At 47.6% G+C, this 25,614-nt stretch overlaps 1 protein-coding gene across 3 annotated transcripts; it reads right to left on the bottom strand.

Annotated features, from left to right (window-relative positions):
• Positions 1–264: 264 nt before the first annotated feature.
• On the bottom strand, positions 265–25,600 carry BRD9 (bromodomain containing 9). 3 transcript variants are annotated; one of them, XM_080682122.1, is made up of 16 exons: positions 25,407–25,600; positions 24,584–24,798; positions 24,149–24,281; positions 21,987–22,047; positions 21,446–21,590; positions 17,908–18,018; positions 17,053–17,165; positions 15,602–15,734; positions 13,503–13,578; positions 12,158–12,259; positions 10,768–10,900; positions 8,679–8,790; positions 7,730–7,768; positions 5,285–5,384; positions 2,418–2,585; positions 265–1,096 (listed from the first exon to the last, which is right to left on the bottom strand). In XM_080682122.1, the coding sequence occupies exons 1-16, from the start codon at positions 25,456–25,458 to the stop codon at positions 996–998; spliced, it is 1,794 nt and encodes a 597-aa protein (XP_080538248.1). In that variant the 5' UTR covers positions 25,459–25,600; the 3' UTR covers positions 265–995. The 3 variants fall into 3 exon arrangements, with proteins under 3 accessions (XP_080538248.1, XP_080538247.1, XP_080538246.1); XM_080682121.1 differs by having other exon boundaries at positions 17,053–17,168; XM_080682120.1 differs by having other exon boundaries at positions 17,053–17,228.
• Positions 25,601–25,614: the final 14 nt, after the last annotated feature.

The following is a 25,614-nucleotide window of genomic DNA, read 5'->3' on the forward strand; positions in this document are numbered from 1 at the left end:
TTGACGGTTCACTTGTGACAGGTTTTGCTTCCCTTTCTCCAGCAGGGCCCTGTCCAGCAATGCTCATGGGCCCACTACCTCCAAGTCACACACATTCTCCCCCTAGGACTGCCAACCTGGAAAGTAACCGATTCTCCAATTTTGTGTTTTCACAAAAAGGGAACAAAGCAGAAAGTTGTGCAGTGATCCCCAGACGTCACTGTGAGGGCTGAGAACCAGGCTAGATGCTGAGGAGATGGCAGGAAGAACGGACACTGTCAAACTCTCCTGACAAAGGATTTTTACTGAAAAGTCACACAAAAGTGGACACCTAGCAGTGCTGTAAGTAATTCTATACAATTACACTCTTGGTATATCTTATTAAGATCTTTATACTTTGCCAATATAAGCAGGCATCCAGCAAACATATCCAGAACAAACATTTTATGGACAGAACACTTCATCGTAACTGGTAGGACAGTTGACCTCCAAGTTTTCCAGAAGAATGTACTTTCTCAGGCACGTGAATTAGGCACAGGGAAGCTGCACGCAACTCCTGCCTGTCCAGGGCCAGGAGGGTGCTCGGCCGGCTCCCCAAGTGCTTCTGTATGGCTCCCACCATGATTTGCCTCAGAAATGCGGGGATGTGGGGGACAGCGGGAAAGAATACATAGGCTCTGCTTCCCAAAGGCCACTTGTGGGGGACATGGGGGCGCCCACACCCGCCACAGAGATGGGCTTCACTGACACCACGAAGCTCAGAGAAAGGCCACACCAGCTTTACACACCCTTTATTTAGGATTCCCACTATTCAGGCTCACCGGACTATCTACAGAAACACTGGGTCCACACGCGGCTGACATGATCAGAGACAATTCACCCCTTCCCTGCACTGCTTCCTGCAGGCCCAAGGGAACATGATAGACTTTGTCTCACAACAAAAACTCTGTACATGCAAATAAAAACAAAATAAAATAAAAACAAAACAAAAAAACAATTAATGACTATCTACAAGGCTAGCTCTTTGTAGAGGCTGGAGGTTCTGGAGACTGAAGAAATTCGTATGGGTCATGGGTCACCTCTGGCTGCTCACCGACACTGAGGCGAGAAGGGCTTCCTGCAAGCATGGGAAAGACAAGACATTTCAGTAGATCTGTATGGTCCAGGCTCAAATCTCGTGTCTGCTGTTAGCAAAGCCCAGAGGAATGGCTCCTGGGGTGCAAGCCACCCCCTCATCCTGCCCAGGGTACCACCCCCATCACTCCTGGGGAGGAGGCAGAGAGCCACCTGTCACAGACATGGCTGTAAACACCCTGAAGCTAGAGGCTGGCCCTGACTTCTGCAAGAACAAAGGCTCCTTGGCCAGGAGTCCCTCAGACAAACCCTAGGCCCGTCCCCCAACCACCGCCAGGCTCCAGTGTACCTTAGGAGTCCACCAGGATGATCCTCAGATCTGGAGCCAACCTAGGGGTCTACCTGGAACCTACTTCATGGGCCGTTTCTTACAAGGTTAATGGGACCAGAAATACCTTATTTGGACAGTTTTCGCCAAAACTCTGAAGCTGATTACTTCCCCCCACCAATTATTCTCAGAAAGAATAATTCAATATTCCTATCTGGGAACTAAACTAGTAGCACAGACATTCAAGGAGCCACGAGACAAATATTTGGTTCCCCTCCTGGCAGGGCTATGATACTCATTAAATACAGGAGCCCTGCCCTGACCAGTGCCTCAATGGTTAGAGTGTCGGCCCACATTTCAAAGGTTTGGGGTTTGATTCCCAGTCAAGGGCACATACCTGGGTTGCAGGTTCTATCCCTAGCCAATCAATGTGTCTCTCTCAAATCAACGTATCTCCCTTCTCTCCCCCAGCCCCCATCTCTCTAAAAATCAATGGAAAAATAGCCTCGGATGAGAATTAACAACAAATAACAAAAAACACAGGACTCCTCCCCACCAAGGCCAAGGAAGGTCCTGTGCTCTCCCCAAATAAGGAACCTGGAGGAATAAACTTGTCAACACACTGTTTTACAACTATTCATGGGAACAACAGAAAGAAACAAATACTCCAATGTCTAACTCTGCATGGCTGCAGGGTCTGCAGCCTCGGCCTCCTTCTGCTCCTGACCAAGGGCCTCAGTATGCGGCCACCTAGGACTCCTCGACACATGGACTGCCAGTATCTTATGGCCAAGGCCACAAATTCCTAACACGAACTGAATTCCACTCAAACACTTCACCTCAGTGCCCACATGACCAGGGAGGCCCACTCTCCAAGCTCCAGGGAGATGAAGTCCCGATGGAGCCTGGACTCACTGCCCACACAAGCTGCAACCTCCTAGGAACGCTAGCCTTTCATGACAGTCACCAGCACTCCTGCTCTCTCCCCAGACTGATGAAAGATCTGGGGCAGAGGTCAGGCCAGGGGCCGCCTTACCCAGGTGGTGCTGATCCCTGTCGGAGGTGTTAGACAGGGAGCTGAGGTTGGATGATGGCCGGGAGCCCCCACGCTCTGCTTGCGCCTCATGCAGATCCTGTAGGAGCTTTGTCGTCTCGTCCAAGTTCAGATGGCTGTCATCATGGTCCAGCTCCTTCTTCACTTTCCCTGTGCAAACACAGGTGACAACCTGCCCTAACCGGTTTGGCTCAGTGGACAGAGCATCGGCCGGTGGACTGAAAGGTCCCAGGTTCGATTCCGGTCAAGGGCATGTACCTTGGTTGCGGGCACATCTCCAGCAGGAGGTGTGCAGGAGGCAGCTGATCGATGTTTCTCTCTCATCGATGTTTCTAACTCTATCCTTCTCCCTTCCTCTCTGTAAAAATCAATAAAATACATTAAAAAAAAAAAACCCCCACAGGTGACAAGACATCGACACAGGTCCACCTATCAAGCACTGAGTGCTGGCACTTCTGGTCTGCAATTGCAGTCTCCTACTTGTCACCCGTACACTCAGGACAATGACCCCTCATAAGTGAAGCCAGATGAGCACAGGCAGGCTTTGGAGGACAGGGAGATAAAGTTGGAGCAAGTGGAAGGGGTGGAGAATGACGGGAGGGGCAACGTGCCTTACAAGAAACCAGGCGCCATGCCAGAGGCCTTATGGACAGAGGCCTTGCATTCCTGTCACAAACAGCTAGAAGACAGGATGATGTGTGGGACAGAGGCCTGCAGAGACCAGGACTGGACACAGGCTACAGCCAGGGCAGCGACCTGCAGGGCCAGGCGGTCCGTGGGCTACCAGCTGGAGAAGACAGGCTGCCTGGAACTCACAAGTCTTGGCCAAGCACTGCTCTGCGCCCCTCCAGGGAGTTCAACAGCTCACACATGTGTGTGACTATCTGTGTCCCAAGCAGGTGAAGGATACAGCCTATGGGTGGGACCACGTTCACCCTACACTGAGGATCTGTGCCCACCCAAAGAATTCCTCAAAGCAAAACCCAGATAGGGTCCGATAGCTCCAGGTTTCCCAACAGCCTGTTGGAGCAAGGCCCACCACAGTTTAAAGGTATGTGACCAATAAACCACCGGGCAGGTAACAAAGCAAGAAAACACGGCCCGACCAGAGAGAAACATTGTGAAGAGATGCAGAAATGAGCATACAGGGTGTTAAAATGACAATTGGGTACATACTCCATGTGTTAAAGGCAGAGAAACCAGGACCATGGGGTGAGAAAGGGATGACAACACTGAAAAGCAGAATGGAGCTGGCTGGGAAGGGAAACCCCAGGAAGGATAACACGGCAGAAGGGATGACCAGTGCCCTTGAGGATGCAGCATGGGACAGCCCAAACCATAGACTCAACAACAAATGGGCAGGATCAGAGTATAGCTAAACTTCCCATATTTGATAAAACCTCTAAACCTTCAGGATCAAGCAGCTGAACATAAGCCAGGAAGAATAAACGTAAAGAAAAACAACGCATATTATGACCAAACTACTGACAACCAGAAATAAGGAGAAAATCTTCTGACGCAGCCAGAGGAAAAAAGGATGGCTGGTGTAGGAAAGCGCTATTACAGCAGCTCTAGACTGCTACCTTACTGAGTAAGGATTTCAGGAGGGCTCCTGCCACCCAAATGACAGGAAGGGCTCCCTGAGACTAAGCCTTTGCGCAAAGGCATGCTTGATGCTGAACACCTGCTTTCCTTTTGGGAGCCTGGAATTTGGGGCTGTGCCACGCACAGGTGCGGTGCTGTCGCAATCACCGTTGGGGGTTGGGTAAATCCCGTAAGACACATGGGGATGGGGCTCTGGAAGCTGTGCCTGGTCTCCAGATGCACCCCTTCTTCCTTTGGGGAGCCTGGTCGGTGTCCTCTTGCTATAATAAACCACAACTGTGAGGACAACTATATACTAAGTCCTAGGGAATCCCCAAACCTGGGGGTAGTCTTGGGGACCCCCAAATATTGGGAAAATGAGAAAAAAAAAAGCAAGATGGCAGGCATGAATCCAATCATACTGACAATTGCTTTAAACACAAATGGTGTAAACACACTCCAACCAAGAGGCAGAGAATGTCAGAATGGATGACAAAGCAAGACCTGACTTTACGCTCTTAAAAAGGTTTGATGAAACCCACTTTTAACATAAGGCACTATAGACACTGGGCTGGGTCACTCTGTGGGGGACTATTCTTTGGGCTTCAGAAGGTTTAGCAGCATCTCTAGCCTTTACAGGTGATGCCAGAAGCACCACACCCCAATTTTGACAAGCGAACATGTCTCTAGATGTTGCCACATGTCCCTGGGGGCGAGTTGCTCTCAGGTGAAAACATAGGTGTGTCCAAAGTAAGAGAGAAGAAGATGTATCACGAATACCACTAGTCAACAGGGAGCTGGGATGGCAGAGTATATTTCAAAAGATTGAATGCTATATGAGATACAGAGGGCATTTCACTGGGGGAGGGGGAGCATGGGGTCAGCAGTCCACGAGGAAACATCCTGGTGGGCACACAAGCACACTAATGCACTAACAGCAGGTGTCTGCACCAACAGAATGAAGGACCCAGCGATTGGAAGACGGAGCCTGAAGTCGGGAAGGAGATCCAGGCGCACCCCATCTGGAGCCACCTGAAGGTGGTCCTGAGGACAGCGGGGCACTCACCTATGGCCACCTCACCAGGCTATGCCACCCTCTCGGGAGCAAGCACAGGCAGCATTATACCAGCCCTGTGCCCCCCCGGGACTGCCCCCCTCAGGCTACTAGTAAGTGGAAATGCAGTACTAGGGGCCACTTCCTTTCAGCTGAGCCTGATGATCCGACTGCAGTGTTACAAGGGAGGGATGTGCCCAGCAAAACTTACCCAGAGAGCTGAGCATGGAGATGTCCAAAGAGACGTCAGAATATGTCTTCATTGACATGAAATCCAGCACAGAGCCACCATCTCCTAGGGAATCCCCAGACTGCAGACACAGGAAACAAAGGAAAGGTGTTACTAAGTGGGCAGTGAACATCCACTGGCAGGACAGGCCTGCTCTGTCATGCCCAGTCCCAAGGAGTGTCCAGCCCATGCCACAGTCCAGTGACCACGGAGTATGAGCTCATAAGTGAGCCACTACCTAGACCCAGTGGTTGGCAAACTGCGGCTCGGGAGCCACATGCGGCTTTTTGGCCCCTTGAGTGTGGCTCTTCCACAAAATACCACGTGCGGGCGCGCACATACAGTGTGATTGAAGGAGTACCCTAATTAAGTTAATAATGTACCTACCTATATAGTTTAAGTTTTAAAAATTTGGCTCTCAAAAGAAATTTCAATCGTTGTACTGTTGATACTTGGCTCTGTTGACTAATGGGTTTGCTGACCACTGACCTAGACCAACAATTCTAGACCGACACACAAAGGCTGCTGGCTCTCGGGGGACGACAGGTGCTGAGGGAACATGGAAGAAACTCTGTATCAGGCCAGTAGGTACACAGCACCTGGGAAGTCCACAACTGTCTTTCAGGGACTTCACTTAACAAGTAATGTAGCAGATTCCAGAACGTTCTCTTTCCTTCTCCAGGTGAGCCCCCATGATCACACACTGTAGTCCACCCCCACCCCCCATTCCAACTCTCCTGGCCCTCCTGGGGCACAACTTATCTCTGGAAGTCTTCTGCTGTGTCAATTCCCCACTCTCTACACTGTTACAGAAATGGCCAGCCCCACCTTCTCAGAAATACTCTACCCCCTCACACACACATTTTCTTCCGTGCAATTTGCTTCTCTCAGACTGTTTGAATTTTAGGATTAACATATAGCATATTTTAATATTTGAAGGGTCATCTCTAGTATTTTAAGGCCCTCAAAATTCTGCCAAATCGCACACTCTTACACGGGTGCTGAATCCTAAGTCACTACTAGATAATTTAGTGACAAATGACAGTACCCTCCCCAACTGACAGTCGCAGCTGTGGGCAAACTACGGCCCACGGGCCGGATCCGGCCCGTTCGGCTGTTCTATCCGGCCCGCGGAGCCAAAAGAGCGGAGGGTTCTCTTGCTCTCCCCTCCGCTCCTTTACTTTGAATTTATATTAGTTCACACAAACACTCCATCCATGCTTTTGTTCCGGCCCTCCGGTCCAGTTTAAGAACCCATTGTGGCCCTCGAGTCAAAAAGTTTGCCCACCCCTGGAGAGTGACAATTTCCTCACCAAATAGTTAAGAAACAAAAGTTCCACATGACAGATGCTGAGTCTGTGGGCCTGGCTTGTGCAGATGCCTTTTATGCTCCCCCCACTGACCCTTAGCACTCTCCCAGGACTCAGGACCTCCGCCAGCATGAACAGTAGGGAGAGGTGTCCACCTCCACCCCGTGGCTCACAGTGACTAGAAGAAGCGAGGGAACACCAGGCCTACAACCCCCGTGCCTGTGGGGTTGCCTTGGCCTTGATGTGAAACCCTCTGCCTATGGAGGCCCTGGCAGCAAGGCAGAAGCATGTGCCAGGTTCTCAGCTCAAGGCAGCTTGCTGTACATTCCCGGTTTTTAAAGATGAGTGTGGGGATTGCACTCTACCCCATGGGGCATCTGCAAAACTGGACAGAGACGCTGAGCAGAACCCTAACTGCCTTATGTACCCAGCCGCATTGGGCAGCACACCCTCCAAGGAGATCCCATGTCACCGTCTTTGATCTGTCACTCAACAAGCCCCACCTGCCAGGTACCCGATCCCTCTGCCCCAGGCAAGCCCTCCAACCACCAAGCCCAGGTAACAACTGTGGCCCAGGCCCCAACGCCCTGCTCAGTGTCCTGGCTTGTCCGCTCCAACATGTGCTCCAAGTCATTCGCAAGAATCAGGAAAGGGGGGTGGGGGAGGGATCACAACGAACAGTTTCCTCAAACAGAGACCATCTATAGTAGGCGCTGGTGAGGTCCCGATGACCTAGACCTGACAAGCTGCTCTCACAAGTGTGCAGTGCACATGCATCCAGCTGACGGCACACACCTTCCAGGACTGGAAGAACCCACTGCTTCCAGGACTGGAAGAACCCATTGCAGAGACAGTGCTTGCTGCAGGCCCTCCCTGCCTGGTACCTGTGAAATCCTGAGTCTGGATTTGGAGGAATGTACTGTAGCTTTATATCCCTCACCCCAAGCCATTAAAAATCAGGGGGTAGAAAGAGACTACCACTTAATCTTACTCATCAGAAACTTAATCAGTTTCTAAATAAGACAATACATGAAGCTCTTCTCAACCATCCCCGTTCAAAGGCAGAGCACAACTGCTTTCCTAGAACCCTTTTTACTTACATGTCCATGGAACTCACCTTTACTTCATCTGATGGCTTCATCGCGACATTTCTCCTCTGCAAAGCAAAACAGGCAGAAAATCAGTTTTTCCAAACGATTTTATATAAGATAATACTCTTGGGCTGTGTTCATTATGTTCCCACTATTTTGTGAATCTGAGCTGGGCCTGGATGCTTCTGTACAGCTGGAAGTCTGAGATAGTTAACTCACCATGGAGGGCCCCAGTCATGCAGCACCAGCCATGATTCCCATGAGAGCCCAGGGGCAAGACAGATGAAGGGGTGAGAGGACACCCAACCTTGTTTCTGCAGCTTTGCATGGCATAAAATAAAATAAAAAAGTCAGATATCGTACCCTGGGTCTCCAGGGCAGCTCAGGAAAATACCAGGCCTGGTGATTTAACCTGGAAGAGCTGCACAAGACCAGCTGGAATTCTGACAGAGTCAGGGTGCCTGATGGTGCCACTGCCCTCGGATGGGCAGAGCTATGGGGCCATGCACCCCTCTCCTCGGCCTGTACGGTACCTGGAAGAGGGCTTATGCTTGACTACTACGTGTGACTACAGTATGAATGTGGCACTGAGCCACTGTTCTATAATCTGGCAGAAGCATTACCGTAAAAATACCCTAGGCTTGCATATATACCTAAAAAATAGCCATTCAGTTTGTACACGTTTGTATCTGGGACCTCTTGTTCAAAATACTGTTTCTGAGATTCATTTACGATTTTCATAAACTTCTAAGCAGAAAAATAAGTATCAAAAAGGTCAGGTCACTCAGAAGTAACAACTCTGCCAAAATGAACATAAACATTCTTTTAAAGAAGAAAATAAAATCCAGACCAGCCTTGTCCAACAGAAACATAATGTAAGAACTGCAACGGACGACCTAAAAACAGCATTCTTCCCTGAGAATCCAGTTGTTTGGATGGGCCCTATTACAGGAGTGGAACCACAGCACAGCCCACCTGCCTCAGCTGGAAGAGCATCCGGGAGTGGTCTCCGCCTGTGATCTGGTCCAGAAGGTCGTCCACCATTCTCTTGCTGTAGCTCCCAGCATCCTTCACAAACTCCTGCAGGCTGGAAAGGGCCAGGAGAGAACAGGCTGACACAAACGCTATGTGCTCTCATCTTCCAGACTCTGCTGCCACCAATGCCAGCAGTCCTGTGCAGAAGCCTGTGACATCAGTACACCTCAGCCGCTTCTCCATGAGAGGGTCTTCCTGAGAGCTGCGAACCTCCCAGAGGTGGTAGGTATGGGAAATGGAGCAACAAACTTCATCAGATCCTCAAAGTGGTCCATGACCCAAAAAAGTTAGAAAGATCTCAATTTTTTAAAAGCAAGGTGAAGAACAGTGTGTATACATACACACGATGACGTTCGCTAACTTTGTAAAAGCACATTCATACCTATTTGTTTTGGGTTTTAAAATACAAGTAGACTGAGGAGACGCACAGTGTAAATAGCTCTTACTGAAGAAGGAGGGAGCAGTTGTGGGAGCCAGGCTCCCCAAGGACACCTTTTAGTTTCACTTTGATTTTTGGGCCATGTGAATGCTTTAAAAACTAAATAAAACTACCAAGAAATGTAAAAGGAAGCAGCAAACGGAAAACCTATGGTCCTAGCATCAAAGCCAGGCAAAGGCTCAAAAGGACTGCCAAGACTTCAAAGGCCTCCGGAGAGCCAGGAGGCTGCTGGACAGAAGCGGCACCACCCGTCTCTACCAGGAGAAACATTTTATGAGAAACCACCACACTGACAGCTGAGAAGTGTTCAGGGACTGGCCAGAACACTCACAGCGGGTCTGAAAGTGCCTCAGGACAAAGTGTCTGGGGAAAGTGGTGTGGGGCGTCTAATAGGAAGAGGCCCTGGTACCAAGGCCAGGCCCTGTCTGCCTGCCTTTGAGTGGTGTCCATGTGCTGACTCTCACTGTACGGCAGACAGAATCTGTATGCATTTCAGGAATGCACTTGGGGAAAGCAAGCATGGCCCAGCTACATGGTGCTACCTGAAAAAAAGATGACTGGTGCCCCTGAAGAGCTGTGAGATGCTGCCAAGTTAAGCAGGAGTGAAGAGAGGGTCACCAACTTATGATACCACTCTCTCCTATAAGAAATTTCCTCCTCATTTTTCTCACAAAAATATGGGCTAGTATTCATTTACTGCATGAGGGGCTGACTTTATTTTTCATATATTCTGTTTCTTTATAAAATAAAACAAAGATATAGTATGAAAAGACCCAATTTCTTAGAGGCTATAGTAAAACTAAGTTACTTTTTCCATAGAACATTACTAAAATTCTACAAGAGTGACCAACTTCTATTTTTCCACAGAAAACAAAAAATACACACTAAAAACAGTCCTACAGAAACAGAGTACTACACCTATAATGTTAATATCCAGTCTCTGTTAGGGGCTGGAACCAAGTCCCCAAAATTCATAGGTTGAAGCCCTAACCCCCTGCACCTCAGAATGACAGCTTTTGGAGACAGGGCCTTTAAAAAGGTGGTTAGGTTAAAATTAAGTCTTCAGGGTGGCCCCTAACTCTGTATGATTGGTGTCATTATAGGAAAAGGAGATCCGGACACAGACACACAGAGTGACGTGACAGAGGCCCCAGAAGAAAGCGGTTCTGCTGACACCTGCAGCTCAGACGTGCAGCCTGCGGGACTAGGAGACAATGTATGTCAGTTGTTCACTGCTCTGTCTGTGGGGCTTGTTATGCAGCCATCAAGAACCACATCTCAATACAATTGTGAAACAAACTCCTACTGAACATACACAGGTGGTTACACATACACACACAAATACTTTTTTGAACTACAGCCTGGATCACCACCTTCTTAAAATTGTGACCGAGTTACCCTAATTTCATGACCAGCCTACAGCAGACCACAACAGTTTACTGAAAAGAACTTGGAAATTTTTGCTATTTGAACCTGCTATCAGTGGCTGTCTCCATTTGCCTACAGATGGGCTCTGAACTGCTCAGTAGGAAAATAGCTCCTATCACAGAGCAAGCAAGAAGCCCGCCCGTGTCTCTGTGCACAGCTTACCTCAGCGCACACTGCACACCCGTCTCATCTCCATAGGCAGAATACAGAAGCTCTGTTTCGTCTGATTTCAAGTCTCCAAATACAGAATTATTATGCATTGAAAGTGCAGTACTGGCACTTGAGAGAAATGTGACTAAGAGTGAAAGAAAAAGGGAAAGCATAAGAAACAGATTTACATCAAATTACATCTGGCACAAGATGCACTCCAGCTTTCTCCTTGTGTTGCTCACTTGCATAATGCATCCCCCTGCAGCACCCTTTCTCCTCTATGAAATTCTTGCTGAACTAATGAGTATAGCTGAGCTATTGGAAGCTTTTGGGGTCATAACCAGCAGAAACACTTCATAACCCTCTTTTTACCTCCATGGCAAATGGCTGCAGTGTTTGTAAGGGAGTGAGGTTGACAAGTAGAAGGGCTTCCTGGTGCCGGCTCACGTCCCATCCCAGACATCACTGGGACCTGGGCCGACAGAGGCTGGCTCATGCTGAGGAAATGTAAAGGCTGAGTTTGGCTCAGTGGATAGAGCGTCAGCCTGAGGACTGAAGGGTCCCACATTCAATTCCGGTCAAAGACATGTGCCTCGATTGCAGGAAGCCCCAGTTGGGGCGTGTGCGGGAGGCAACCAATTGATGTGTCTCTTACACATCGATGTTTCTCTCTCTCTGTCTCTCCCCCTCCCTTCCACTCTAAAAATCAATGGAAAAATATCCTCGGGTGAGGATTAACAAACTAAGAAAAGGGGGGGGGGGGGCAGGAATCAGAGGGTCGCTACCCTGAAAGAGGTATGAGCTGGGACCTCTGCATGAATGATGTCAGGAGCCAGGAAGGCTGTGTCCTGGGCACAGAAGGGTGTGAAGCAGCAGCCTGGGCCTCTCCCCACTAGTAGCACACCAGTATGATAATCAAAATGTCCCCATGGGAACAAAACAGCTACACATACTAACAGACACTCCAAAACAAACCAGAAAGCCAACCACAAATACAAATGCAGCCAACGCAACCAAACCCTCCCTCATTCTATCTGGAGACAGTCACACACAGATCTCTCTGGGCTGCAGGCAGCATCACCACCCCTCCAAGCAGATAGAATGGATAGTCTGTTGGAGGAAATTAAATTTCCACCACAGTTCACCAGCACCTAGCCCCAAGAGTCTCCGCTATCACGGCAACAGCTCATCTGGAGAATTTGAAGTGCGGGGCTGAGACCCAGCCATGAGTCAAGAACCAATGGCAAAGGAGGAACTTGCCCAATGTCATTTTTATTACCATCACTTCAAATGGTCTTTATTACTGGTTTCAAAATCAGAATCGGGATACAGTTCTAAAGACAGGTAAGTGAGGAAGATCCCCTGCGGTGACGCTCTCACCCGTGCTCCTCCCCACACTCACCTTTGCTCCTTCTCTCATCTTTGAAGCCCAGAGTGGTGAAGCTGAAGCCGGGGAGCAGCTTGCTGGAGAGGGAGCTCAGGTCCACTGGGTGGGTCTCCTCCTCTGCAAGAAGACCAGAGCTGTGAGCTAGCGGTTCGTGGAGCCCCAGCCCACACAACACCTCCAGCACTCTCTCCAACCCACAGTGGGTATGTGTGGGAGAGAGCGCCTGGGGCCTCTCCATAAAGACCATCTAATATCAGATTTACAAACGCCAACTACCATTCTCAAACCTTAACTGCACTCCAATTTCACTCTATGATTACCCCGAAGTCAACATAATGAAAACCTTCAGCTCGCAGACCATGATACCAGCAACATAACATTTTCAAACTCAACACTCGGCACCTCTGAGAAATGCTGTATGTGTTCTAATAGCAACAGTGAGTCCCCACCTTCGTACACCCTCCAACTGCACATTCCTACGCTGAAGTTGTCATTCACCCACTATTCATGTGACTTGCACAGGGTTCTGCAAATCCCCAATCAGAACCTCCACCTCATGTTCTCTTCCTAAGTTAACTGCTAATCAACTTATCTATTCTCTTAGGAAGGACAGTATGACTCATTCTGGCTAAAGAGCAAAGAAACTGATCAGAGCTTATACTCGGTGCAAGGCCAAGAAAAGTATTTCATTTTCCAGGTGTGTGCGCATGTGTGCGAATTCAATTCAAGTGAGTTTTGCTTTTCTTCAAAGGACAAGCCTTTGAAATCTTTTTCAAGCAGATGGAAAAGTATAAAAATACTTTTTCAAGACTACAAAAATGATCATACAGGTAGGATGGAACCAACATTTATGCCTCCTTCCAGACTGTCCTTGATAGAATCATCAACTGGGGTTTTTCTTCTAAAACTTGTGTTTGAGCTGACAGTTACCTCTTTCAAGTCTGAGAATGGGGCAGAGTTGGGCTCTGGTCTCTGACAAAGGAGGTCTTAGTGAACTTGTGAGGTGAATCCCTCAAGATACTACCAGGAAGCCCAGCCCCAAGTCCGTCGCTCTGTGGGAGCACAATCGCAGTCCTGCTGGCTGTCCTAGTGTCTCTCGGTCAGAAAAGTCTGGCCAACACCTCCGCCCCCACTGCGACCACCCTCAGTCCATTTACCATCCAGGTGTTGTGGTGAGGGGGGTGTGCAGGCACAGGGAACTGACAGGACTTCTCATCTATACTTTACCACCGGTGTCACACACTCCAGGGAAAGTAGACATCACAAACAGGTTGAAAGGTTTTAAAATCACTGAATAGGAATAGAGGTTAGAACCGCATGAAGGCTCTAAGAAGAAAACAGCCCTGAGAGGACCACCCACCGTCGGCATCTGGCTCAGCCGTGTTGACCACGCTGTAGAGCAGGCTCCCATCTCCGCTCTTCTTCAGGTAGCCCATCTGCAAGGAAGCAGGCCTGAGTACACTCTCCCCCAGAAGTGATAGCCCTGAGCTTCTACAGTTGGGGTTTCTACAGAAGCTCCAACAAAATAAAGGCCTAGGAGCATGGCCTCGCTTGGACAACCCTGAAAGGCCATAATGGTCACTTGTTTCTCCATGAACAAAGACCAGAGGCCCCTCTCATATCCTCCCCTGGAGTTTAAGACCCACTTGCAAATAAAGTGCACACAAATACAATGAAAGAACTTAGAAAAGCTCCTTATGATACCTTCTAAAAAGGAGCTTTTGAAACAGAAAACTTTACCTAGTAATAACCTTTTACAATAGGTTAGAAGCCTCAATGAAACAATCAGAACAAGACACTGGTCAACGAATGTCATGTTATCAACGAATAGCCTAGAGGTTCCATCTCTAAAGCACATGGGAGCTATTTCCATTTAAAAACCAACCACCATATAAGACCAACTCCTCCTCTGCATGCCACAAGGAGAATAAGGTAGAGAAGGCACCTGTGTGTCATGTGTGTGGGGAAGAGATAGAGAAGGGTGCCCACTTGTCCAGGTGCTGGAGCCCAAATTCAGGGACTGAATGTCTGAATGGGAGCAGCAAGGCCCGAAGGGGAAACAGGGTTCAAGCAGGGTGAGTAGGGCATAAGGGATGTGAAATTGGTTACTCTTGGTCAAATAAGTGTATTAAGGATAACACAAGTTAGGTTTCTCACTGTGAATTACAAAACCGAAAAGGAGAAAGATAAAGCAGACCCGGTTATACTGGATGGCATCTGAGGTTCAGTATAAAAACATGGGTTTTGGTGAATATAAACAAAGACATCAGGCTAGGTTCCTTCTAAATGCTGTATGTAATGGCCTAGGTCTGGGTTTCTGAACACTGTTCTCCACTAAGGAACTAGGGATCCTTTGGGAAATGGCCAATTCCACAGCTCAAGTGCAACAGGGGTGCAGACCACCAACAGAACAACAGCATAAGCCACACAGGGAACCTCAAATTTTCTAGCAGGCATGTTAAAAATAAGTAAAGAGCCCAGCTGGTGTGGCTCAGTGGCTGAGCGTCAACCTATGAATCAGGTGGTCACAGTTCAATTCCAGGTCTGGGCACATGCCCGATTGCAAGCTAAATCCCCAGTTTGATCACTTGCTATGATATGCTCTGACCACCAGGGGGTGGCACTGAACGAAGGAAGGCAGCCAGCAGCCCCTAGGGACCCTACCTGTGCACGAATTTCGTGCACTGGGCCTCCAGTAGAATTTATATAATCCAATGTATCCAAAAAGTTATTTCAAAATTCTTTACAATCTGCATTTCACAGACTTAGTATGAAAAAAATGTGAAATAGTTCAGACATGTTGAAATAAGATGTTGAGTATATCAGGTCAAGTAAAATATATTAGAATTTCACCTGTGTCCTTGTTAACACAACTACTAGGAAGTTTAAATTCTGTATATGTGACGTGCACAATTTCTACTGAACATGTTGGCCTATAATGTCTTCTTGTGTCAGAGAGGAGATGGTCACAGAATGGTGCAACCTCCTCCTGAGGACCAGCAGCCCCTGGAGAGTCTTCCACCAGGCACACAGGGTCAGACCCATGGGTGACTGCAGGGGCACACAAAGATGTGAGCACACAGGGTCAGACCCATGAGTGACTGCAGGGGCACAGATGTAAGTACACAGGGAAAAGAACTAACCTGCAGCAGAGAAGCTGGCAGGCTCAGCCGTGGTGTGATGGAGGGTAACATACACCTGACCCAGGCATCTGTTCCTGGAGGACCCCTTTAGCCTCCATGAGATGGGGCCAGTGGCTACAATGGCCAGTGAGGACAAGGAGCTGACCCTGATTGTAGCATGTGCTCCTGAGCTGGACCCTACAGTGACAAAGGCACCCCATGACAGCAACGGAGCTTGGACTAGATACTTGTAACATCCTGACGTTAATGTCTTGATTCTGACGGCTGTGTCAATGTTCTGGCAGAAAACACACCCACCCGCCAGGGAGCACTCTACCTTGCCACCTGGAAGGAGTCGGTTGATCCTGTCCCGAGCCTCGTCTGCTGCATGCTCCACCAAGGCCAGCACATGTTCTTCTGCTGTGCTGTCAGTTAAGCTGCAAGCATTGCCTTCTGGCTCAAACATGCAGCTACAAGGCAGGAACACACACACACAAGTCACCAGGAGGCACACGCCTCATCCCTCCCCTCTGTGGTCAGTCCCTACTGCCCCCCAGAGTCACACAAAGGGCCAGTAGGAGTGACACAAAGTGCACTTTTGCTCCCTTTCCTTTTAGTTCTAACCACTTAAAACAAAACCCTTTCTTTCACGAAGATGAAAAGTGTAAGCCAAGTAAACTTTGTTTCTCATCTCAGTTACGTTTCAGTTGCTTTAAGAAAAAGAGAAGAAACATCACATAACAGCAGCCTCACTGGTTAAAGCATAATTCAAGGCACCATTAGAAAAAGTGGCAAAAAAACCCTGTGGAGGGTTGAGGTGCTGGTGGTGAGCTGAGGCTGGGAACACAAGGCTGCTTGCTGGGCTGAAGAGCAGCCCCCACTGCAAGGCACAAGGGACTCCCCAAGACTTTAGCAGGCCAGCCTCAGGTTCCAGTAGAGTTCTGGATTAAAAAAGCTGAGAGGTGCAGCACCGAAGGGAGACAGCCTCTGCTGTGGAAGGTTCTAGAAGCAGGTGGGTGGGACCCCTTCAGGAAACCATGGGATCAAGCCCTGCCTAAGGATCCTGAGCTTATAGCAAGGCCCTTCCTCTGGACCAGCATTTACAGCTATAGGAGTAAGAAATGCATGTTGTCATGTGTGTTGTCTGTCCAACGTGACATAATTTTGTTCCCTGAGCCTGGGACAGGCAAGCCCAGGTCACCAGCAGGTGTCCTGCATGTAAGAAGGCTTCTTGGAAGTAAAGAGCCAACAAATACTCATAAACAGGACACATGTGGGATCAGCAGTGACAGTAGACATACTGCAGGGCTGGACAGATGAGCTCAGTGTCACACCTGGGACAGAACCTTGTGTGCATGCAGCAGGGGTTGTCTCAGCCCTTTTGTCTTCTGTGTCCGTCAGTGTGACATTGACTCTCCTCCAGGACAAGTTACTGTGCTCCCTGTAGGAGAGTATGGGTCACACAGCAAACTACCACTCTTCCCAGAACTGACTGTGAGGTCCCATGGTCTTCCAACACCTTCCAGTGACAATGGTGACATTCATTACCCACACACGATGGTCACCTAACTCTCAAGGTGGGCAGGAAGGGTGGTCATGTGCCTCCGAACATTGACCTAAGCTTCTCAGGAGCTGTGCTCCGCCCACCAGGCTGCACAAGCAGCCAGTCCCTAAGCTACTCCAGATAAAGCAGAAACACAGGCCTGTGTCCCTAACCTGCTCTCCCAAGGAGCACCCGCCTTCCCAAGGTGGGCGTCCTACTCCACAGGCGAGTGCACTTCTCTTTACCTGATGACTTCTCTACTCGGCCTTTTGGATTTCTTAGCAGTTTCTACTTGTACGGGTACAACTTCGGGAACTGGTTCCTCAACAGCTGTGTCTTCATTGCCCAGAAGAGCTGCCTGCTGAGAAAAATCCATGTCCTGCATAAACGACATGCTGCGCTTCAAAGCTAACAGCCGCTCCTAGAATCAGAAAGGACAGAGCAGCACGACTTTACCTCTCCCTCACAGCCAAGGCGCCATGACGATGGGATGGGATGGGGATGGCCACAGCCTCACCTGGCCTAACAGCTAATTTTCCATGCAGTGCAGCGGGAGGTGGTCGTGGGGTCAGCACCAAAGGGTGCAGCAAATTAGCTGGTGAGCGCTCAGAGCTGGCAGAAGGGAACAGGCCAGAGGGCACAGGGCTGCACCTCACCCACAGGCTCATCAGGCACAAGGCACTGGTCCTAGACATGTGACACATGCAACATGGCTCACAGGACAGATCTGGGAAGCCATTCAGGATGGCCAGGATGTCCTGGCTGATTCAGTGAGGCAGCCATACAAAACAAACCCAAAAGGCTAGCGGCAGTCCAGAGAGACACCTAGACTTGAGATCAACAGATCCGGAACTTTCCACCCATCCTAACGGAGACGTTACAGCTAGGGCAGGAGCAGGAACAGAAAGAGGAGAGTGCCTGGAGGAGAGGGACATGGAGGGGGAAGCCTGGGGTGTCTACCCTAGAGCAGAGGGGTCCACGCCGTGGCCAGTGACGGAAAGATGGAAGCATGTCATTCACTGTGAGTTTCTGTTTAGGCATAAACAACGTAGAGGAGAACTCTCGTTTCTGTGGCTCCTCGCTATTAGTGGCTTTCTTACTTTGCTCATCATCTTAAAGCCTGCGTGAAGGATCTTCTTAGCTAACTTGTAGTACACAGTGTCTGGTCTGTTGTATGTCATTGCATTATCACACATCAGTTTGAAATCTGCCTGAAAAAAAAGCACATCAAGTTTGAAACATCACCCAGACAACAGCAAAGAGTTTAGATTCCTGTCAAAGGGGCAAAAATGAAGAGCTAGAAATTAAGTGAAAAACAATTTAATTTGGCTCTTAGATTAAAAAATTAACTTTAAAACTCTTTCCGAGAAAATTTCGTAATTGTTCATTAATCTTTAAACAAAACCTGTACTTCTTTGAGCATAATACAGTAAACCCTCGATTTTGTGGATCTTGATTTAACGGACAGTATTTCTGTTCCGAATGTCATATTTGAAAATGAACATCCTGTTAATTTTAAAAAGCTTTTAACCAAGATTTGCTTATAATTAAATAAACAGGGTGTTGTTTTTAATTCACTGTTAATTTTAACAAATTTTAGCAAATAGGCCACATGTTGGAAAGAACACTAATTTTGCCAATATAAATATTACATATTTATAGTAATAGTTAAATCCAAGAGTCACCATTTGTAAACGTTCAGCAAATGATTAGTACGTGATCATACTGCATTGCTCGTGGTAACTGGTTCTGTCGTCCCATGGCATGACTTTCTGCAGCAGTTTTAAAGCATGAAGGCCATGATGCTCCAACTGGCGCTAAGGCACACCCAGCCACATGCATTTGTTTATTTGCAGTGACTGGTTAATGCACGCACTTACTAGACCTATTCAGTATAAATTTAAAATTGTAACAATACATACAGGAAACTTTTCTGTGAAATAAAACTTTTCATACATACTTAATTTTAATTATACAAATGTATCTACATAAACAGATAAACTAATTTGTCAATTTCTTAACATATACACTTTGAAAACCTGCTTTATTATATAAGGACTTTCGGCTTTAACAGACACCCCTTGCCTGAATTAGTCCATTATATAGAGGCTTTACTGTACCCCACACTTCATGAGAAGAAGATGATGGCTCCCTCTACTTCATTCCCATCTCCAGCCCGCTCCTCTCTATTGGGGAGGAACTCAGACATAAATAGGAGCAAGGACCAACAGCTAAGTTAAGTGAAAGTCCAGGGGTGAACTGAGAGGTGGACATAGTCATATGTTCTATCTCTGTGGTTTTTCCATGGAATTTAAAATTTTGTCTACAGATAGTTATTCTAGTGCTATTAGAAAAAAACTAAAACATGGACAGTCTTATTGAACAATTTACATTTAAAACATCAGTATTTTAACATCTTAACTAAATTATGTAGCACACAGCTATCACAGGTGAATTAGATAGCAAGATGGACAATGACCACTGAAGCCACACACCAACATAGCACATGTTATTCAGGGATCTTATCAAGTCACTGTGCCAGCGTCCCGAGGGCTGGAACTGAGGCTATGAAGCCCCTGTCCATCACAGGTCGCAACTGTGTCAGGTTCAGAACACTCTTGACTTATCTTTCTCTGACTAGCTTTTTTTACTTAACATAATGCTCTTTCCATATCCATAAGACAAGTACCATGTGATTTCACTCATATGTGAAATCTAACAAATAAAATTAACAAACAAAATAGAAACAGACTCATAGATAGAAAACTGACAGCTGTTAGAGGAGAGGGGGGATGTGGGGCTGGGTGAAAATGGTGGAGGGACTAAACAAACAATTCATAGACACAGATAACAGCATGGTGATTACCAGAGGGAAAGGGGGAAGGGTGAGGTAGAGGAGGGTAAAGGGTGGATAAATGGTGATGGAAGGAGACTTGACTTGGTGTGGTGAACATAATACATTATACAGATGACGTATTGTAGAATTGTACACCCAGAACACATATAATTTTATCAATCAATAAAAAAAACCCCACTTTTCTGAGGACAAGAGATGGGGTGAACATTGCTCCCACCGTGGCTTTGTCACTGGGTGAGACCAAATTGGGGGCCTTAGTCAGAAAAGGCAGAGGACTTTATGGCATGGATCACTGTTATCACCTGCCCTCTGGAGTGTTAGGGTACCCTCCTGTGAAAACTTTCCTTTCCTCCTACTCTCCTTCTAGTCTGTCGTATTGTTTCTGCAGGTCAGCAAACCCTTTCAGTGACGTTTCCAGTAAACAGAGAAAAGCCAAGCTTTTTCTGAAGTTGACAGACCTAAGAAAGAAGCCTAATGGCACCCTGGCCGGTTTGGCTCAGTATAGCGTCGGCCTTCGGACTGAAGGGTCCCAGGTTTGATTCTGGTCAAGGGCATGTACCCTGGTCGCAGACACACCCCCAGTAGGGGGTGTGCAGGAGGCAGTTGATCGATGCTTCTCTCTCATCAATGTTTCTAACTCTCTATCCTTCTCCCTTCCTCTCTGTAAGAAATCAATAAAATATATTTTAAAAAAAAGAAGCCTAATGGCCTTTTCTAAATAGCTCTACTGCCAATGTGACCAAACATTTGTTTTTATTCCCCTCACGCTTCCTACCTCTCACAGCCGATACTAAGAAAGGGATTTAAGAGCAAAGCACTCAAGGGATGTAAGAATTTATTATTTTATAAAACCCAGTTGTTACAAAACAAAACTAAGAATTAGGAAAGTTGTATTTTAAAAAATACCCATTCTGGAACCAGGTCAAATAAGACACATCCTTGCTTGACCTAATGTGTCTCAATTATGCCAACACAGGAACTTAAAAAAAAAAAATGGAAATGCATTTCAAATAGCATGTAACATATGGGCCAGCTTCTAAGCCAGATATTTTCAAACACTATGCCGCAAGAATTTTTAAAACATGCAATACCTGACTAGTTTAGTTAGGGCCACTGACCTCGTTTTTTCTTTCCATTGATTTTTTTAGAGTGGAAGGAAGGGAGGGAAGGAGAAAGGTGGAGACAGGGAGAGACATTGATGTGAGAAAGACACATCGACTGATTGCCTTCCAACCCTGACTGGGACTGGGGATCAAACCTGCAACGCGAGTACATGCCCTTGACTGGGAATTGAATCCATGACCCTTCCGTGCGAGAGCCAATGCTCTAACCACTGAGCACACTGGCCAGGAGCACTGACTTCTTTTCCCTTAGATTGTCAAATAAATAAATAAATGACATATGTAATAGCTTCAACAATAAAGAATTTTTAAAAAATGACAGTCCCCAACACAATAGCCATCTGGTGTGAATGAATCAAAATTATAGCTATTTTTTGGTCAGATCAGCAAAAAATATATTTTTTGGTGTGCCACAGAATTTTAATAATTAGTTTATGCATGTCATGAGATGAAGAAGGTTGAAAATCACTGTTCTAGACAAAATACAAAGAAAATTACAACTAACCCATTTTCTTGATGCTATGTGAAACTTCAACCCGAACACAGAAAAACCTGTGAAAACTTGCAACTGGAAATGACCTAAGATGAATGAAGCATTTACTGGACATAAACTAATACAGAGCTTCCAAACAATTGTTTTAGGAACTGAAATTAATTTACCTTAAATTCCGTGACTGATTTGTATTCATTAGCCATGATTTTGTCTTTCATTGTGCCAAAATCCATTGGATGTTTTATTATCATTGAGTATCCAGGAGCAATTGCATCCGTGACAGGAAAAGCAAAAAACCCATGAGGATCTTTTCTGAAAACAAAAACATCTTTATTTAAACTGGAAACTCCTAAAACCTAAATTTCTGAATGATACAAAATCCTTCATAATAAAAATATTAATTTACTAAAGTTTGTTTCTTAACCATAAAAAATAAAATTTGTGCTCTTTAAAACTGTGGTAGGTATTTTTGAATACACTAAAAATTCCAAAACTAGCACCCTGGCTGCAGCTAAGACACCTACATTATAGCATCTCTGACAGTCCCCCACATTGCCCACATGCCTGCCCACACAGTCAGACTGGGCATTACCAATGAAAGGCAAGTGTCTACTTCACATGTGATGGTAGTGAGGGCAAGAACACCTCAGACATAGAGAAGGACACCCAAATGTCCCCAAGCACAAGCTCTTTAGAAACACTCTTTACCTCTGGAGCTGGCGGAGGAAATGTTCTAGTAGTTGCTGAATAGGCGTGCTCTCATTTTCAGCTGATGATTTAAAAAGTAGAAAAAATAAATTGAACAAAAAGGTTTAGATATCACTTCACTGGAGAGCTCCAATTTCCAGTACGTACTTATTTGTTTCAAGTTCCACAGCATTTTAAGAAGAACTGGATACAAAGATAAACCAGACCCAGCCTTGCTCCCTCTCCCCTCAAGCTCAGCTGGGTAGAAAGGACACCCACACATCAGTCCCCAAAACCGAGTGCCAATATCCCTTAAAACAACAACACATAGATATCAGTCATCTATTTCTAGTGCCTATCATCAAAGGGCCTGCTACATTCCAGACAAGGTATAAAGGGGAGAACAAAGGCTTTAGATATAGAAGTTGATCCTGGATTAACCAACTATCATTTCACTTGCGAGTCCTAAATGTCTGAATATGCCTGCACTCCCTGTGTGAAATGCGGATAGGAATACACACTACACTGGTTATTGTGAGCACTGCAGTTATTAGCTACATCTCTGGGCACACTTGTGAAAACATGGTTTTTGGTGAATGTAAACACAGATGTCAGTCTAGTTTCCCTCTACAAGTTGCATGTATGTAAATGGCCTTTCCTAGCTCTGTCCACTGAGGGTTACACCCAGGACCCAGACTTGGTTTCTAAATGCCATTCTCCATTGAGGAAACAAGGCTGAAGCACAACAGGAGTGCAGACCAGCAAGTCCCCAACAGTGACCCTCTTCAGAATGATCAAGAAAGCATCATGTGATCATTAGCTCTTCAGACATACTGGGGGGGGGGGGGGGAGGAGAAGAGGGGGAGCACCAGTGTATGACCTCAAGGAAGAAGTCAGATTAAGCTAGCAATTACCAGTGACTGTACTAACTTTGTAGACACATTCATTTAATGAAATGTTGTTTGCACTTGACCTTCTCTTCTCAACATGCTCAGCAGCCACGAGTCCTACCCATTCACCATGGCAATGACTCGCACAGGGGAGGGCACTGCTAGAAAACAGCACCCACCATGATTGCGATACAATACCTCCAACCTCCCCCAGCAAGAAATAAGTCCCCAAAGAACAAACTTCCTGACCATCTGGAAGCCTTTGAGGCAAGTGACCACACACAGATCAGAGGGTTCTGGAAGCTCTCCTTTGGTGGAGCCAGCACAGCTCCCAGGTTCTGAAGTCCTGAATAACTGATTGAAAACTAGCCTCCTCCCATCTATGATGAGCTTCTTAGCTCATGTGCTTAAAGAAAAAAGCCAGGAGCAGCAGCTGGCCAAACCATGCTCTAGAGCAGGGGTTCTCAACCTTTCTAATGCCGTGACCCTTTAATACAGTTCCTCATGTTGTGGTGACCCCCAACCATAAAATTATTTTCGTTGCTACTTCATAACTGTCATTTTGCTACCGTTAATGAATTGTAACGTAAATATCTGTGTTTTCCGATGGTCTTAGGCTCTACTCGCAGCCCACAGGTTGAGAACCGCTGGCAGAGTCGCCTAAGACCATCGGAAAACACAGATATTTACATTACGATTCATAATAGTAGCAAAATGACAGTTATGAAGTAGCAACGAAAATAATTTTATGGTTGGGGGTCACCACAACATGAGGAACTGTATTAAAGGGTCATGGCATTAGAAAGGTTGAGAACCACTGCTCTAGAGGTTCAAAGATGATGGCAAGAATTTCGGATCCTACATTAGCCAGTTTGGCTTGGTGGATAGAGCACTGGCCCCCGGAATGAAAGGTCCTGGGTTTGATTCTGGTCAAAGGGCACATACCTCGGTTGCAGGCTCGATCCCTGGCCCTGGTCGGGGCTCGTGTGGGAGGCAACCAAACGATGTCTCTCTCTCTCACATCGATGTTTCTCTCTGTCTCTCCTCTCCCTTCCACTCTCTCTAAAAAAATCAATGGAAAAATATCCTAAGGTGAGGATTAACAACAATAAAGTCAACCCCTTCCTTTAATAATAACAACAATAAAAAAGAATCTCAGACCCAGCTATATTTCGTGTGAGACCTTGCAAGATTAAACACTGCTCCTTCCTTCTGTGCTTCTCCCCCAAAGCTGAAGGTCACAGTAACAAGCTCCAAGATTCCAAGAAAGGCTTTGAAAATGCCAGCACTTGCCTGGCTGTGTCCGGCACGCTCGGACTGGCCGATCAGGAGGCGGCTCCACCTCTACCTTCTTTCCAGGATCAAAGTCATCAGCCTCTCCCTCTGTGTCGCAGTGTTCCTTTTCCCGTTTCCGCTTCTTCTCTTCCTGTGAGGCAAAGTCAAGGCAGTGAGAGTAATGCGAACAGTTTTAAACAAACTGTTTCTAAGGGGAAACACAAAGCTGAGAGAGAAACACCCTCTTCCAGAGACTCTTCTCACTCCAGACTCCACCCTTGCAAAGACCCTCTCCAGGGATCAATGGAGAGGTGATGCTCAAAGAACCAGAAAGGAAGCAACTACCTCTGTGGTCTGTTTTGCTGCAAACAAATCACCCCCTTTCCTAAGCCCTGTAGCACTCATCCTGTATGCCCCACCCTCAGGGGCTTGGGGGCCACCACCCTCATTTACCTTTCGTTTCCTTCTTTCTTCATCGTCCAGATATTTCTCCTTCTCTGACTTTTTCTTCTTTTTCTTCTTCTTTTCTTTGTGCCTCTCTCGCTCATGGTCTGACCTGTCATCATAGTAACTGGAATCGTGGCCAGATCCAGAGAGTTCAGTCACTTCACTTCCTCCAACCTTAAGTACCAGCTTCAGGGGCTTCTCCAAGGGTTTGTCTGCATACTCTGTAGAGACAGAGACGGGGCCCTCACGGTGTATGCTTAGAGAAAACACCGCCCAGGTGGGTGGCGTGGGCCCAATGTGTGGGTGTTACAGTGAAGGCTCAAGAAAGAGGAGGACCGGCCCTTCTAAGGCATAAGGTAGAGCAGGAGAATGCTAAAACGGTGGAGCAAAGCTGAGAGTGGCTGGGTGTTACTTCAACTTCCTCTTCACCTCTTTCCCGTTACACTGCATTATCCTCAGGGAGCCAGAGAGAGGGGGGCGCAACAAGGCCAGGACCTGGGACCCCGCCGCGCGATCCCGCATCCCCAAGGCCCCTGGCCCCTGTCCACCCCCTTGTCAGCTGACACGAACGAGCTGCTGCAGGACCGGGCGGGAAAGGCGGGAGGACAGAGCAGTAAGAGCTTCTCCCGGAGATCCGGACACAAGTCAACTCACATGCTCGGCTTCTCTCCAGGACTTGCGAGGTGAACCAGACTCCGGACTCGAGCCCCCGCCCACCGCGAAAGCACACGAGCCCTGTTCCTTAGCACGTCCCCGGGACCCTTGCCCGCCAGTCCACCGCGCGAACGCCCGCCCGGCCCGGCGTCACAAAGCGCGCCCGCCGCCTCACCCTCGTACGAGGAGCGCCACTCGGTCTTGTGCTTCTTGTGCTTCTTGCCCATGGCAGCGGCGGGGCAGGGGCGTGGGGCCGAGGGCAGCAGCAACCGCGGCCAGAGAGTGGCCGCTGCCCCCGCGGCCCTGGCTCTGTGCCCGCCTCACCCCTGGAGGTCGTGGGGCCACGCCGGAAGTAGACCCGACGCCGGAACTGGCCCCGCCCG

This window comes from Plecotus auritus (genome assembly GCF_963455305.1).
Source record: "Plecotus auritus genome assembly, chromosome: 7".
Classification (NCBI taxonomy): Eukaryota; Metazoa; Chordata; class Mammalia; order Chiroptera; family Vespertilionidae; genus Plecotus; species Plecotus auritus.